The sequence below is a fragment of the Stegodyphus dumicola genome, chromosome 5 (genome assembly GCF_044657685.1).
Source record: "Stegodyphus dumicola isolate Sdum_Otavi_A_Nest chromosome 5, ASM4465768v1".
Taxonomy (NCBI): Eukaryota; Metazoa; Arthropoda; class Arachnida; order Araneae; family Eresidae; genus Stegodyphus; species Stegodyphus dumicola.
The window spans coordinates 157,800,214-157,816,777 of record NC_140772.1 but is presented as its reverse complement, the minus strand read 5'-3'; the positions used below and the strand labels follow the sequence as shown (position 1 = coordinate 157,816,777).

Here is a 16,564-nt window from a genome sequence, read left to right as displayed (position 1 = left end):
TTTTTAACGTTTTGTTAATACTTTAAATTTTTTGAAATCTTGGTAATGAAAATTATTTATTTCTGTAGTGAGATGTCTTAATAAAGCATATTTTTCAGTTTTTTGAATTATATTTTACTTTAGAATTTTTTAGTAACCCCCCCCCAAAAAAAAACATAAGATTGCAATGTTTGATATATCCAAATCGGATTATGGATTTCTTTTTATCTCAATGAAGAAGGGCAGTATTTACTGAAATTTTACGTGGAGTGTATTTTTAACTTAAAAAATAAGTAATAGTAACTAAAATTCTATCCTGATTATTCTGGTCAGGCAATAAGAAAAAAAATCAAATTATTTTATTTTCAATAGTCTTTGAAACTTATTTAAGGACATCAACACGAGCAAAGCCTTAGGTAAAAGCTAATGTTGCATAAACTTAAATTACAGTATATGCAAATTCAGATAACCACTGATTTTTTAAAAAGGTATGTGTCAGAGTATAATGTGACTATTGCAAATACTAAGTTCATACTTGAATGACTTTAAGGTTCCATGGTGGATGATTAATCAAATTGGCTTCCTTCACTTGATGAGCAATAGCAACTTGTAAATCTTCATATTCCACTGGTTCTTGGGTAATTCCAGGGAAAAGATCATTAATAAGGCTTACAAATAATGGTTCATCTTCATCTACCTAAAGGAAATACACAAAAATTTGAAACATACAATGTTATTATGAAAATAGCTTTACATATCTTGGCATTCACTTATTCAAAATTTTTAATTCCCAAAATTCTTTATTCATTGGACATGAAGAAAGTACACCCTGTTTATAAAAGCAGATAAAAGTTTAACATGTGATTTTTTATATGAAATTAAATTAATTGAATAAATAATGCAATAGCAATATATTATTTAACTTACCAGTTTAGAGACATTCATAGAGCTGAGAACACTCATTACAATAGATGATTCACTTTCTTCTGGTCTAGATCTTTTCTGAGCTCCAAGAGTTCGTAACACTGAGAGGATATTTCTGAGGCCAAAATCATAATGCACCTGCATAGTATATGACAATCTGCTTTATTTCACACCAAAAGCTTAATGGATTTAAAAAGATAGTTCCTCTTTCATAAAAATAATTGATTCCTGCAACTTTTCCACACATTCAGTGTTACTAATACTTTAATTATATCTTATTTATGCATGTATATAACTATTTAAACTTTATTTAAGATTTAAATTTTGACACATAATAACTTTTACATTTTTTAATTTAATGTAAATAGCAGATGGAATATTTATTTAAAAATAATATTGTTACAAATGTACAGGTGCAGTAAGCTAGCTTCCCCGCAAAGCAGGTTTACGGTTGCCAGAAAATGGCAAAGGAAGGCAGGGCAAGAATTCGGCCATTTGGCAACAAAATTGGCAATATGCCATGGACGGATGGAGAAACTTCTGGAAAGAATTCTTACCGGTTTAGCCCAAAACGTTCTCGAACACAAGCCAAAAGCTATATAAACCCTGCTGGTACAAGGAGAATTAGTGCCTTGTCTAGAGAGTTGATAGTCAGTCATTGGGAGAGTGTCTCACAGTCTAGTGCCAAGTTGGTCGTCGAGTGCATCGAGAGAGTCTTTAAGTGTATTGCGAGTTAGTGTATCATCGAGTTTTGTCTTAGAGTGTGCTGAGTAGAGGAGAACTATACTCTTTTGTATCGTCGTGTGCATTGCGAGTTGCGTGGAGAGTCTCGAGAGTATGTGGAGTTCCGAGAATGATCAAGAAGAGTTGGGAGCTGTACGCCGGTGCTTTGTTGTGAAGCTTTCTTCAGTGTTATAGCCTGATTGCCTGAAGGCTGTATTACTGATTGTTACAGCATGTCCTTAGTAGTTCTTCAAAGACTGTAAACGTGATTTTGGAGCTGTCCTGATTATTTTTGGCTCAATAAAGTGTGTTTCGATACTTCATCAAGTGTTGTCATTATTCACTCCAAATCTAAGAACCCCGTACAAATGTGAAGGAAGAAAATAACATAACAATATTTAATATGCAAAACAAGAAATTTGTAATTTCTATCCTTACATTTAGTTTTTATAACGTTTGTGAAATTTTGTTGCTTGATTTGTGATGCATAGTTATTTAGTGAATCAATTGATATTCACAACTTTTGTAATAGAAAATTATTGTTAGTTAAAGATGATGATATTCATTTTTCAAATATGTAAATGTGTAAATCAATTTTCAAACTTGGTAGTTGATTGCATATATATATGCCCACATATGTAAGTATACTTGAATTCATGAGTGTATTGATATTATGAGTGTGCGGTTATGACAAAACTGTCACTTAAATGGAGTACTCCTTGAAAAAAAATTGGTATCTAGGAATTGGATCCAGAACTATCATGCCAACAGACAGCACTATGACTTCTCTCAAAGCCATATGCAGAGCATCCCAAAGCAATATATATATATATATATATTATCAACACATTTATCGTTACATTGATGATATCATAGCCTTTAACAACCATAACAAAATAGAAGCAGCTAATATCTACCCAACTAACTTAAAGCTAAATAAAACAAATACGGTGCAAAATAATGTAGTATACCTTGACCTTAATATCATTGATTACAATTTTATTAAAGTCTACGACAAGAGGAGAGAATTCACTTTTTCTACACTAAAGTTAACCAACTGGAATTCTAATATTTCCAAAAGAATCATCATTAACACCATTTTTTCACAGCTTCTTAGAATAAAAAGGATCTGTAATACTACAGAACACTTACAAGAAGAAATACTTTACTTCGTCACGATTTTGAAAAATAACCAAATTCCTCAGAAAATAATTAAAAATACTTTAAAAAATGCTGGCATTAGCCTTACCAATTTTTAGATAATTTGTTTTCGATAATAAAATTTTTTGCTTAAAGCCTACCGGAAGGCAAATGATGGATGGCTAATTCAGATTATCTAACGTAAAAATTGTATAAATGTACAGTTAATTCTTCTACATACATTTTCATTCCTCCAAAGATTTTGGCACTTTACTTTAATACTATTATGTAATAGTTTTAAATTACTTAGAAGGCGAAACTCTGCTTTTATTAACAAATCGGGCCTTTTCATTTTTCATAGTAGCTTGACAGCTTTCTAGCTTGAAGAATGACGACTTTTATTAACAAAGGTTTCCCCCCCCAATTTACACTTTCTTTTGAGGCCAAAAATAAGTAATTTTAGCTGAATTAGCCATTTTCACTTATTTTTAACAGTTTTGTTCTTCTTACAACTTGACTGACGCCATTTTGAGTTCTTTCCGTGTCTTTTCTCATCTGTCACACCCTTCTGTAAAAAAAAGGGGGGGACAAGAATTCCCGCCAACATACAATCTCAGCCCATTGGCCTCTTCAGATTTTATAGCTTTGCACGACGACGTCACTATGCGATAAGGAAGGTTGGCTTAGGCACGAAGGGATTTTGCGCCCTTTTCCAAAAAATTTTTCGAAAGCTGAGGACGGAACCTCTCAGGTCAGTTTTTTCGTTTCTTTGTCTAGGTTTTTGGTCTTAATAAGACCCTGCGACGTTTATTCATTTACTTACAAAATTGATTACATTTTATTTGTTTACAGCACCATTCTTCTAATAAAAGTTACATATTCTTTAAGGTTTAAAGGACCAGCCCATACGTTGTTGTGATTTTTGACTAATAGCAGACCGCTATTTATTTTATTTTATTAATTTTCTACTTTGATTTTGATTTTTATTTTACATTGCTCGGAATTACAATAGCTTTTGACACCTTAATGTGTATTTCAGCGGACGCGTCGGGGAAAAGGAACAGAGCAGTGGAGCTACAAAAAAGGATTTATTCCAAAAACATTTTTTCGGAAATACTAATGTTCTTTTATAAAAAATTTTTTCGCATTAAACAAGAGTTTCAATGGTCTATTTCAGCGAAACGCGTAATGGTATTTAACCTAGTTCGTAAAACAGTTTTTTTCCATTGAAAAGCCAACTGAGAGTACGAGTGCGTTAATTTACCATTTTTCCGCTATTTAATTATTGTTTATTGTATATTGTATTGATGCATTTTGTGTCTTCTTTTTATTTTTAATTTAAATTTTTTATGTATAGGCATTTTATATGTTGGCATTTTATAATCTATGTTTTTTGTACCTTCCTTATATATATATTTTTTTTTCCATCGATCTATTTTTCATGTGAGTTAACTTTTCACATTTCACAACAGTCAGATTAATTAATTTTTTTCATGCATTAGCAAGTCTTCCAGCACTAAATTTGGCAGTTTTATCACGTGTTTACAGTTTTTTCCAGTTTTTCCAGACGAATTTCTTATTATTTATGTAGTAATGTGTTACAATATTTCGTGGAGCTACAGCTCCTGGTAACTTTTTAGCAAGTTCGCTGCAATATTTCTACCTACTACTACTATATATATATATATATATTTAAATAATATTAATATTTTTGCAAATACGGAAGTATTAATATAATATTTTGATGTCATATATCTTGAAATAATAAATGTTACAAATGACCACCACTGTCAGCAATACATTATCTTTAATGCTGTAAAAGATTAACAAACAGTGGATACAATTTACAAAAGAAGGGTAGCAAAGGTAGTACTACCAATTGCGTGTCTCATGTCATCCAGTATTTATGGTTGTATAGAATATGCAGTGTTCCTTAGAGGTCCATATCACAGCTCCACTGTAATCTAAGCCCATTCCTGTTTTCTTTATGCTGCATTATCTTTTCTTAATATTACACAAAACTTCTTCTCCTGAAACATATCTCATAATCTTGTAATGGCTACATCTGATGGTAGCAGAATATAAACTCTGTTCTCCATCGTCTTTGCACCTCATACATATTTTAAGTTTTTCACTGATACTTCAAAGTCCCCTTACATTTCTCTTAGGGGGGGGGAAGAAACATGCTTAACTCTGCTCTTTCACGCACAATAATGCATGCCACCTGATAAATTGTGATGAAATAAAAACAAAACATTGGGAAACACTCAACATATATATTGCACTCAACATATATAACAACCTAAAAGTCCACACAGAGTTATCTTTTGGAGTTACTCTGCTATTATTGTTCAAATAATGTAAACATTATTTTGGGATACTCTGCATATTGATTAAGCTATTGATCATTCCTTCTATACTTACATTTTAGAAGACAAAACGCTTATATAAGTTTTAAATTTTAATTGTAATTCGGAATTAAAATTCTTTAACAATTACCAAACACAAAAAATAAACTATAAAGCAAATGCAAATACATACTCTGAAGTTCAACAGCTCAGTTTAATGCAGATGGTTGCAAAGGGACTCATCGGGACTTCGGCGATTCCGGATTAGGGGTTTTTTCCGGATTATAGATCATCAATTTAAATCTGGTAAGATGGCATGTAAAAATTATACAATTAAAATTATGAAACCATAATTTACGAAATAAAGAACAATTATGATCTAAAGGGTATCAAAATTTACAAAAAAAAGCTTAACATTTATTTGTTTACTTTATTAAACATTTCTTTCAATGTAAGTTGTTTAAGTTGCTTCGTTTTTTTTTTTGTGCTAATACTTTCTCTTTAATTCTATAAACAGACATAATTTTTTTTTTTGTCCAGTTACAAAGTTCCACTGTTCAAGTCCTGTAATTGCTGTGTTGAAAATACCGACTAACTTGCCAAACTTCTGTTATATCATCTTCATTTGTTACCGCTTCTCCACATTTCTTTACAAAATCCAATAACGGGAAAATTTTTCTTTTAAGTTTGCGATGTCTTAAAACCTTCAAATTTGGTAAAGATAATTTTAGCCTAACTTATACAGTCCATTATACATTAAACGCGCGTGCGTAAACCATACAAAAAAAACGTTTATGGCTTTGAGGTCCGGATTATAGATTATTCTGGTTAATGGACGTCCAGATTACGGACTTTGTACTGTACTGTTATTCCTGACTGTACACCTCTCACAAATCATCAAGAACACTTATGAGTAGTTTTGCGATATGTGTACATTATTAATATGAAATTACAGAATATTTTAATGGTAGTGGTTGTTTAATTGTTGTTGTTACAGAATATTTTAATCTAAAATATGGAAATAAATGTATGTTCAGAAGTATAAAATTATTTAAAGTATTTAATATCTGCAGGTAATTTTATACTTCTAAGGACACAATTTAATTCATGGAGACATACTAAATCATCAGTAACAATTTAGTTACATACAAAAACTTACCCTAGTTTGAACTTTTTTGTTTCTGGCATTATATTGAAGATGGAAATTCATATTAAATTTTCTTTGAACATTTATATCCTTTACTGATATATTTTAGTTTTCTTAAGGATAAGTTATGTTTTAACAGATACGTACATGCCCAGATACTGTATATTATAATAATGTCCTTGTTTCCAAAATGGTTTTTTTAAATTTATTATTTTTAATGCAGACAATTGAACCAAACTTGGATTTATTGCAAAATTCCTTAAATGACAGTGTGTCTATAATTCAGAAAACGATAGATAAAGTTGCTGTGATGAGAGACGAAGTCAATGGTATGTTTTCATATTTTTTTTCAAAAATAATGACAGTGATGCAGCATATTTTATGTCAAAAATCTTGTTTATTAATCTTGTAGTAAAAATAAATTATCTCAGTTTTTAAAAATTAACAAGTATTTGGCAATGTGCTTTTTTTAATTATTTATTTATTTTTTTTTTTTTAATGTCTTGAGGAGATGTTACTGATTTGGAAGTAGATTAAGTGGAATTTAAGTAGATTTTGTGTCCTGGTAAAGTAAAAAGCATTGCCACGAAAAAAAAAAAATATTGCAAGTCTTACATGCAGGCAATCCATAGAAATAAATACGCAACTGTCTTGAATAATTGTCTTTATTAAAGAATTGCACAAGTTTCTATGTAGTATTAGTTTATGATGTAATAATTTTCATCATAAACTAATGCTAACTAATGTTAGCAATTTTTCAGCCATTTGGCCTTGCTAATTTTTAATTCCTGATTTTAAATATATGATTTTATGTTCTATGTTTTGAATTCCCGGAGAATTAAGCTAATAACTGTTTAGCTTGAAATATTTTAAAATATCTTAGAAATTAAACTGGAATCTATGCAAAACTTTGAAATTGTGTTTTAAAAAAAATAAAAATCATAAACTTTAAATTGCATAGCTGCAATCAAGAGTTCATAATTCTTATGTGTTTTCAATTTTTATATTTTTGTAACTTTTTGAAACTAATAGTAAAATTCTTTGAGATATTAAAATTGTAACCTGAAATTTTTAGATTTGCAGGTTCTTTTTTGGGGGAAAGGGGTGAATGTGATGGAGAAAATCTTTTTTTAACATACGTAAGATTTTAGTTTTGTTTTGGCTTAAGAGTTAAGTAAAAAAGTACTTCCTCCCACTTTGTTTTGAGTGTTACTTTAAGGAAAAGACTGATTGCTTCAAGTGAGGTATGTAGTTCTATGGAGGTTTAAAAATAGTTCAAAAAGCACACATAATTCTAGGCAACTTTATCTGGCTTTTCAGTATCTGTTTTCAGAATGATTGCTTATTTGATATTAAAGTTTCTTTTGTTTTATTAACTTAAAGTGTTTACAATTTAGGTTTTCTTAAACTAGGTATACAATGAAACATAAAGTTCTATGCTGCATTTTTAACATAATTTTAATAGAACAGTTTTTGTATTTTCTAGTTAAAAGTCCTCTAAAGTCAATACAACCTGGTGAAGCCCATATGACATTTCATCGTAGGGTGTTGGACCTATCAGATACAATGAGATTGTACAGTTTCTTGGAAACTGCTGCTAAAAGTGTTCAGCCAGAAATATCTAAAGTTTTTGATTTATTTCGTGCATATCAAGAGCTGTGGGCTCAGGACAAAGAAAAAAAAATTCAGGTATTATATTTTAGTTTCTTATGTTCATATTGAATTATTCAATTCATGTAAAAAATGCATTAAATTTTCTAATAGAATTATTTGCTTTGAAAATTAAATGTACTAAAGATATTTTTCTATATGTAGTAATTTTAATCTGTATTTGTTAGTAATATTATCTATTTGTGTAGACTTAGATTTAATATATTTTTATGGATGTTTATGTTATTTTAAATTTTATTTATTTTGTAATATAATAAACTTTATAATAATTTGCATTTTCATTGAATAATAAATGAAACATACATGTTTATATTACTGATTATGAAAGAAAGAGTATATTATATCATGAAGAAGAAACTAAATTTTTTCCCTATATAATAAAGACTTGATAGGGAATATTGTAAAATTTGCCTTTGAAACATAACATAAAACAGTTACACTTAGATTAAAGTGACAAAATTTTCATTGAGACAAAACGGGACAAATATAATGAAATGAGAATTATAATTTAGTTATGAAAGCAGACCAATGATTCAAAAAAATATATTTTATTATATACATTCATATACTTGTCTATAAATATACAAAAATATATTTATCATTAACTATTGGTAACTATAAAAATATTTGTAAAAACAATAATTTGAATATTATGTTTTTTATTAATTTAATATTTTATTAAAAATTATGATTTTCTTTCACCGTCATATTTTTTATCCGAGTGAATACTTTGCAATAAATTCAGATCATTTATTAAAATGTCATGAAATTTCTCACATGAATTAATCAAACTATATTTTAGGCTTAATACAGATTTTTAAGTTTTAATGTTCAACTGCATTTTCTCAATTGCCCATGCTTTATTGATACTAGAAAAAGCACGTTCTGTTGCTGCTTTTGTTCTTGGAAGAGAGAGTGCGTGTTCTACAATTTTCAAAGTATTTTCATAAGGAATATTATTCTGTTTAAAATGAAGGAATAACTCCGTCCTTTTTTTGTCTGTTTCCACATTTGCAGACAACCAACATTTAACTTTTGCATCAGTAATGTATCTTTTTACCAATGACACCTCATCAAAAAGATCATTTTCACAAATATTATTTTTCCGAAAATGGTTACTAACATATTAAAAAGATTTTTCCACATATTCCCATAAAATCTCCTTTTTTAATGTCACCAAAGAAAGTTTTTAATATCCTCGAATTGAACTGTTCGTTCTTCAAGATATTCCAAGCAATTATTATAAAAATTTCTGACTTCTTTCAGAAAATCAGGTTGTTTAATATGGCACACATTGTTCTTCCAACCTAGTGATGTTCTTTCGAATAACTAAAGGAATGCAATCACTATCAATTCTTTTTCAGTTTTGTTTTTAAAACAGTTTTGTTTTTAAAATTATTGATTTCATTTCACACTTCCGTAATTGAAATTTTGTCTCCTTCAATAATTTTCACATGTAGCTTGTTTGTGGATGAATTGAAGACAATTTGTGATGTGTCATTTTCAAAAAACAGCTGCAATATCAGCTTAAATCACAGCTTAAATTGGGCTGGAGCACACCGTATCCCGGGTCTGGTGTTTTTTAGTTTTTGTAATAAATCATAATTCTAGCTGGAGCGCACCGGAGCCCTGAATAAGAAGGCTGCTGCACTTCTTTTACGCAATTAAATAACAATTTCAGTAGAAATTTTATCTTGAAAATTTTATTTTAACAATAAAATATATTAAAAATCGCTTATTAAATTTTATCTCTTTACATTTTATTTAATTTTAATTATTTAATTATTTCAATAAATAATAATTAATTATCTAATAATTTTCAATTAAATTATAATTAATTAATTTATAATAATTATAAAATAACAATTAATAAACATTAATCTAATATCTATTAATTAATTTGATAATAATTAAATATTTAATTTTAAAATTATTAATAATTTTAATAGTCATTTTATTTATTTATTTACTCTTGTTCTCCTCTTTGCTGACGGTCTTCCATAGGGCTCCGGCACTTCTAATTTTAGAAATTAAGCCCTGGGAGAAGGCATGGCTGTAATTGTTCATCCCTTCATAGGAGGCAATGGTGGCCCACCTGTTAGGTGTCTCCATAATAAAGAGACCACCACATCTGGCCTTAGTATAGATTAACGGACTCTGTTACAAAACTGTAACTGTTCAAATCTGCTATTGGAAAAAAAAAAAAAAAATGTTTCACCCGGCAATGAAACAAAATCTAATATTCTAATTTTAATTTCTGCTTCTGGATCAAACAGTCTAACAATTGTGGGAACTAATTTTAAATCTTTGTGGCTGGAAGCATCATAATATATGGATATAAATGTGCAATAAAAACAGCTGCAATATTCTTGGACATTTATCTTGTGATTAAAAGTATTATTTTAATGGTTCGTATATTTTTAAAATACATTCTATAGTTGGTAAAAGAGCTAGTCATCGTGTTTTGCTGTAACCAAAAATTCTTTTACATTCGATTTCTGTGCTTTCACAAAAATCCTTCAAACTTTCGACACACACAGTATATATATATATATATATATATACGAATAAATTTTACAATAATATTTTCAATATCCACTGGAAATAAGTCAGATGCTGTTTTGAATAGTATTGTGTAGAATGTGCACTACACAATCTACTCGAATAATGTTTTTAGTTCAAACGTTCATTAAGTTTCGTAAAAATGTTATTGATGCTTCTTCTAGCTTTTCCACCAAAATTTGCATTAGTGTCAACAATAAAATTATTGCCTCACAATAGAAAATAATTTTATTGTTAAAATTATTTTTTTTTAAATAATGCTTATTGAATCAAAAATTATTTATGAAGTTTCACCCGGCAGCCGCCCAGATGGTATAGTGGTTAGGGAAGCTTGATTGCAATACCAAAAGGCCTGGGTTCGAATCCTGGAGAAGGCATGGTTGTAACTGTCCGTCCCATCATAGGAGGCAATGGTGGCCCACCTATTAGGTGTCTCCATAATAAAAAGACCACCACATCTGGCCTTAGTATAGATTAATGGGCTCATAATAAGCATCATAATATATGGATATAAATGTGCATTTATTTAATTCTTTCTGCAATTGTGAAAACGAATATACTGAAAAACATTACAAATAATTGCTTCAGTTTTTTTGTCCTTGCACATGCAAATTTTTGGTCGTACAATGTTTTGATCATTTGCGATGTACAATCAATTGATATGAAACTTTGATTGTAGTTTATGGTGTGGAAAGCAAATAGCCCATCAGCTAATGCTACCTGTTCCTCCGTTAACAGTACATATTCCTTGACGAGACGTAACGACAAAGATCGAACACCACTGAGTAAATCTATTTTTATTTCTTTATATTCACTATTATAATTAATAAATAATAGGTAATGTATTTTTACAGTACATTTAAAATAAGAAATTCAGATGTTTTCTAAAAAGTGGGACATTTTGAAAAATCTGCGGGATACAGGATAGTCTTCCAAAAAACGGGACTGTCTCACCAAAATCGGAACGTGTGGTCACTTACATGGATCATAGCTTGGTGTGGATTATGTATTCTCATGCCATGATGTGTTCCTAAAAATAACTGTGCAGTATTGTGTTTTCATTTTCTGCCAACACTGGTAGACTCCAATTTCAAAATTTAGGGAAAGAATAAAACGTTCAACCTCAAAATGGGGGTAGAATGTTATTTAGATTTTTTGGTTTGTTACACTATTGAATTTTTAGCAGTAGTTCTCATTTTATGCGTATTTAAACAAAATAATTTTAATAATATTATCAGGAATATAGCTTAAATTGTACCAGAGATAGGCTATGGTATTTTTTAGTTTTGGGGATAAATCATAATTCTTGCCAGAGGTAACCAATCCACAATTTCAGCAGAAAATTCTTTGATCTAATAAATTTTATTTTAGTAATAGGTAAGCCTTGAAGATTGTCTTCTACAGCCACTTCTGATTTTGGCAACTGTTGTTCAGTTTTTGACCTTTTGAATGTTTAGGTAATTTTCCAACTCTATCAATCCATTTCCTGGAAATGTCGAGGATTGATAGAGTTGGAAGGTCTGGTTCCCATGGCCTTTGACAGAAAAAGTTTTTTATAGCACCAGTTTTCATTCATTTTCATTTCATGACCAGGCCATTTAAGTACATGTAGTTCCAAACACCAGCAGCAAACAGCACATAAACAGCAAGCCAAGGGGGGGGGTGGAGGGAAAAAAAGAACTCTTAAAAATATATGAAATTAAATTTATTATATGGTGAATGTTTTTTTAAACCATTCAGTTCTTTTGCATATTGTGTATTTAAAAACAATTAAATAAATTGTCATTTGCATTATCTTACTATGGTCTTTTGTAAATTGCTTAATGAGCAAACTTTCATTATAAAATTAAGCGAGTGTGACATTCTTTTGAGCAGACAATGACAGCAGAATTAACACTTTGCTCTTCCAGCATTCTGTGAGTGTCACATGATTTTTTACTTTTCAATAATTAGCTAAATGCAGATTCACTCGCATCTTTGTTTGGATGACTTTTCGTCAGCAACACACATTTTGTTCTCTGATTTATTCTGCCAGTATTATTGTCTGGATGCACCTTAACTCTTGTGACTTGTCTTAAAGAAAGAGTTGAGTCTCAGCTCAGAAGCTGGAGAAAAGGAAAAATCGAAAGTAATGCAAGAACTAACAAAATGCACAAAAATTTTACAGTCTGAAAAATGAAAATGAAGCCCAGTGGTGGAGTGGTTGGCAAATTGCACAGCAGCACTGCGATCCCCAGACTGGGCAAGTTTGACTCAGCCTTTCATCCCTTGACTGTGATGGTAAAATGAATACCAAGTTTGCTTGGAGACTAAACAGGAGGGGTCCTGTGACATGCTGACCACTTGTCCAGGGTATATACTTATGTACCATGGGGGCCTACGGGCAAGAAAGCAGATATCAGTTCACTGCAGGCCATGTCTAACTAAAGGCTGTTTTACCACTGAGTTTCTTTTTGGAGAAATAAAAACTAGAAATTAATTAGAAACTAAAAATTGGTATCAATTACATAAAATTAAATTAAAATAATTTTAATATGTAGTAAAATTTGGAAATTAAATATAATTAATTTTGGAAAAATAATTGAAAAGTATTGATTAAAAATGTAAATGTTGGGATAGAATTAAAAAAATTAAAATCAAATTTTTTAATTTATTTTTAAGATATAAATTGTACATAAGAAAGAATTGTAGTGCATCATAGGATTACAAAATAAAAGAGAATTATGTGACTTCAGCAAATGAAAAGTATATATAACTTTGAAACAGTACTGATTTTGTGTTTTAAGATTTTACTGAAGATAGCATCTTTCAGAAGTTTCTTACACTGCTATTTTAGAGTCGACGATCACACTCCTCATAGGTAATCATTTTTACAGACTGCACCCAATGTTTGGCACCCCCTTTCCCCCACACAAAATCTAACAAGAAAGGACATTTTGAACACATGTTTAAATACTTAGTTCTATTGGACACTGAAACTTATTGCATACTTTTTCCAAGAACTACAATTTTTTGCTTCTCCAGAGCAGCTTTGAATTCTATAAGGAACACAGTTTGGTTGTCTGAAAAATTCAGTAAATTTTCAATTAAAAGGTCTTAAGATTTCAGTAAGTTTTTAATTGCGTTCCCCCCCCCTCAATTTTTGTTTCTGATAGGTTTTCAGTTTTTAGCTGATTAAGGTTCAAATTTGATTTTATTATTTAAAGAAATCTCTTTGAAAAGTTTTTCGTTTTCTTGGTATTAAAAGTTTAGTTTAGCATAATTGGGAACCACCCAATTTTTGAGTGTTGTTTAAATGACAATTTGGTTTAAAGTATGCTCTTTATTTGTATCTGCTTTTGAATTTCATATTTGCATATAATGGTTTTTTAGACCAATTTGGTTTTTTTTTTAATGGTCATATTACATAATGCAAAGTTTTTTTTTTTTTTTTTTTTTTTTTTTTTGAGTTGTCAATTTGGCATAATGTTTCATTCTTTTTTCCAAGTGTTTCGAAGGCATGTAGGGAAAATTCTGGTACATTTGAGATTCAATTTTTAGGTTTTATACAAATTTTAATGTCTTAAATGAAAATTTAATTGATTCTTTTTTCGGTTTTTAATCTCAAATGAACCAGGAGAATGAAACACGTTTTCAGAACATATTAATCAACTTTTGTGAAGCTTTAATTTATTTCCCCCTGATGAGCTCTGAATTGGAATTTCAGTAGAATGAGGTTCAATTTTATATTTTTATTATCTTGTGTATTTTTTCCATTTTGCATTTTTATTTTTCGAGTTTGTACTACTATGAATTCTTATTTTAATTTTGATTTGTTTAGATCTTGTGTTAAACCTTTTATACACGGTTGCAATTACTAATATTGTTGAGGAATTGCCTTGCTTTGACTCCAACTTACTTTTAACTTTAGATGCTTTAAGTTTATTATATACCTATTATCAAAATAAATAAGCTGTATGAAACTTTGAATAAATTAAACAAAACATAAGGAAAAAATTCATGTATAATGTATAAATTTGCATACTAAAATCTAGTCAAATTCTTAATTCTCTGATTATTAAATTTTTTTTTTATGAAATTTTATCTAAGGTGAAGATGCTAATGAATTTATAGTCATAAAAGCTACTTCATGCTCTTCCTTTACTATTTGTATTTTATTGTAAGTTAATTACATAAAGTGCAGCATATTAAACCATGTGTACTAATATCTAGATTGTAGATTAACTGTTTACTTCATCTTATTTCTTGTCCAGTGTGGAGATGTGTGCATGACCTACATTTCTTCAATAAGTATACATATATGTACAATAACACTTTTTTTTTATAAATTGAATAAAATACATATTTAACAATTATATAAAATATATTTTATGTGGTACATGAAATTTCTTTTCAGGAATACATGCAAAAGAATCCATTGATTTATGATCTAAAGTGTAAGCTTGAGTACTATCATGATCTAAAAAGTGTTGTGTCCAATATACCATATTCATATACAGTACCTGGTATTGAGCTAATTACAAGTAAGTTTCTTTCTTCACTTTGTTCAAAACATAATATATACATTTAGTTATTTTATAAATCTTTATGTTTCTCTTTGTCACAACAAACTATAGAATAATTTGCTACAGATATTACAGATAATACAAAAAACAAATTATTTCTATTTAGTTTTGTAAGAAAAAGGTATCTAAGTTGGCATTTATTTCAAACTTATTAATAATACAAAAAAAAAGTTATAAAATACATACGTAAAAATACATAATGTTCCATTTGAGGGAAATAGTTTTTATTTTGAATTTCAATTTTAATCATATCTTTTAATTTTGGATCAATTAAATTCAAATTATTTGCTAAAAAAACTGTAACATTTTATGTGAGCTTTATCACTGTTAATATCTTCCAACCTTAGCAATTAAAAATATGATTACCTTTTGCATTTTCATTAATTAAAGAACAGCATTATTTCAAATGTGAGTTTGAAATGAAATGATTCCTTCAGTTACCAGGGGTAGGAAAAATTACTTTTTCTAAAGCTGTTTACTCCACTACTGTCTTCATTCCCTTACCCTCAGTGCATAGACATAAGAAAGGAAGGAGGTGCCAACCCCACACTACAAATGAAGCACTGCTCCGAGGCTTCAGTCTGCAGATGGGGTGTTTTTTAGTTTATATTCAGAGGCTCCATTGGCAGCGCTTTGATAGTATTTTGACACACGACAGTTCCATACAAATAAAAAAAGGGAACACTTCTACATAAAAGAAACATTCATTGTGTGATGGATAATAGCAGTTTGTGTAGTTTAGTGACATTTACAGAAAATTCACATCTTGTTTATTTTTCAATAACTAACAACAGCAATTTTGATTATGAATTTGTTTTATAAAATTCTAAGCTGTTAAACTACAAAAATATAGATTTTAGCAAAAATGTTATGCTTAAAAAATGAAAAATACCTTACAGTACCTTTAAAATTGTATACGTCTTTCAATACCCTTGATAGAGTATTCACTGCTTTTATTTTATCTTGCAAATGCCAAAATATTTTTAATAAAATAAATTTTTTTGTCATCCACATATTGTAACATGTACTTTTTAAAAATTTTTAGAGGAAAGGCTTTATAGTTGCTCAATTTAAACTCATCATTTTATTTTTATAGAACTGAAAAATAATCACTTTGGGTTTACCCTTTTTACTTATTTGGGTTAATTAAAAAATAAAATTACCACCAAATGCTACAATTCTTGTCAAAATTAATAAATATATACACAAATATGCCAATAAGTTAATTTTTACTTGATTTCTGTTCTAAATCTAATTATTAAATCTATCTAAATTTATAATGATTAAAAATAATATCTAAATATATAATAACCTTAACATTGAATTGTAAACATAATTGAAATCCTGTTGACAAATATGTTTATAAAACTATTTAAGCAAGAAATGTTCATGCTGGAAAGGAATCTGTTAAAAGGTATTGTAAAGCAGATTCTATGAGATGCATATTTAAGGAAGTAATAAAGAAGAGTTTTATAATCTGTGTTGTTGAAGTTAGGGTAAAAAAA

General features: G+C 29.1%; 2 protein-coding genes across 2 annotated transcripts in view; one reads left to right on the top strand and one right to left on the bottom strand.

Moving 5' to 3' along the window:
- Positions 1-16,564, top strand: part of LOC118184242 (dynein axonemal heavy chain 8-like) — a 442,084-nt gene that overhangs the window by 178,858 nt on the left and 246,662 nt on the right. The window contains exons 24-26 of the mRNA XM_085817842.1: positions 6,485-6,590; positions 7,748-7,950; positions 14,891-15,017. Of these exons, the coding sequence (XP_085673968.1) occupies positions 6,485-6,590; positions 7,748-7,950; positions 14,891-15,017 (436 nt within the window). The remainder of the gene's footprint in view (positions 1-6,484; positions 6,591-7,747; positions 7,951-14,890; positions 15,018-16,564) is intronic.
- Positions 509-6,324, bottom strand: LOC146997303 (dynein axonemal heavy chain 5-like). Its single transcript, XM_085816387.1, has 3 exons — positions 6,274-6,324; positions 907-1,041; positions 509-676 (listed from the first exon to the last, which is right to left on the bottom strand). Exons 1-3 carry the CDS (start codon positions 6,322-6,324, stop codon positions 509-511), a joined length of 354 nt encoding a protein of 117 aa, XP_085672513.1.

Bases quoted from the DNA above. Each gene is read 5' to 3' on its own strand.
- LOC146997303 (XM_085816387.1), bottom strand. From the start codon at position 6,324: ATGAATTTCCATCTTCAATATAATGCCAGAAACAAAAAAGTTCAAACT. The intron at 1,042-6,273 runs GTAAGTTTTTGT...TATACTATGCAG, and splicing joins ACAAAAAAGTTCAAACTAGG to GTGCATTATGATTTTGGCCT. The intron at 677-906 runs GTAAGTTAAATA...TATTTCCTTTAG, and splicing joins CTATGAATGTCTCTAAACTG to GTAGATGAAGATGAACCATT.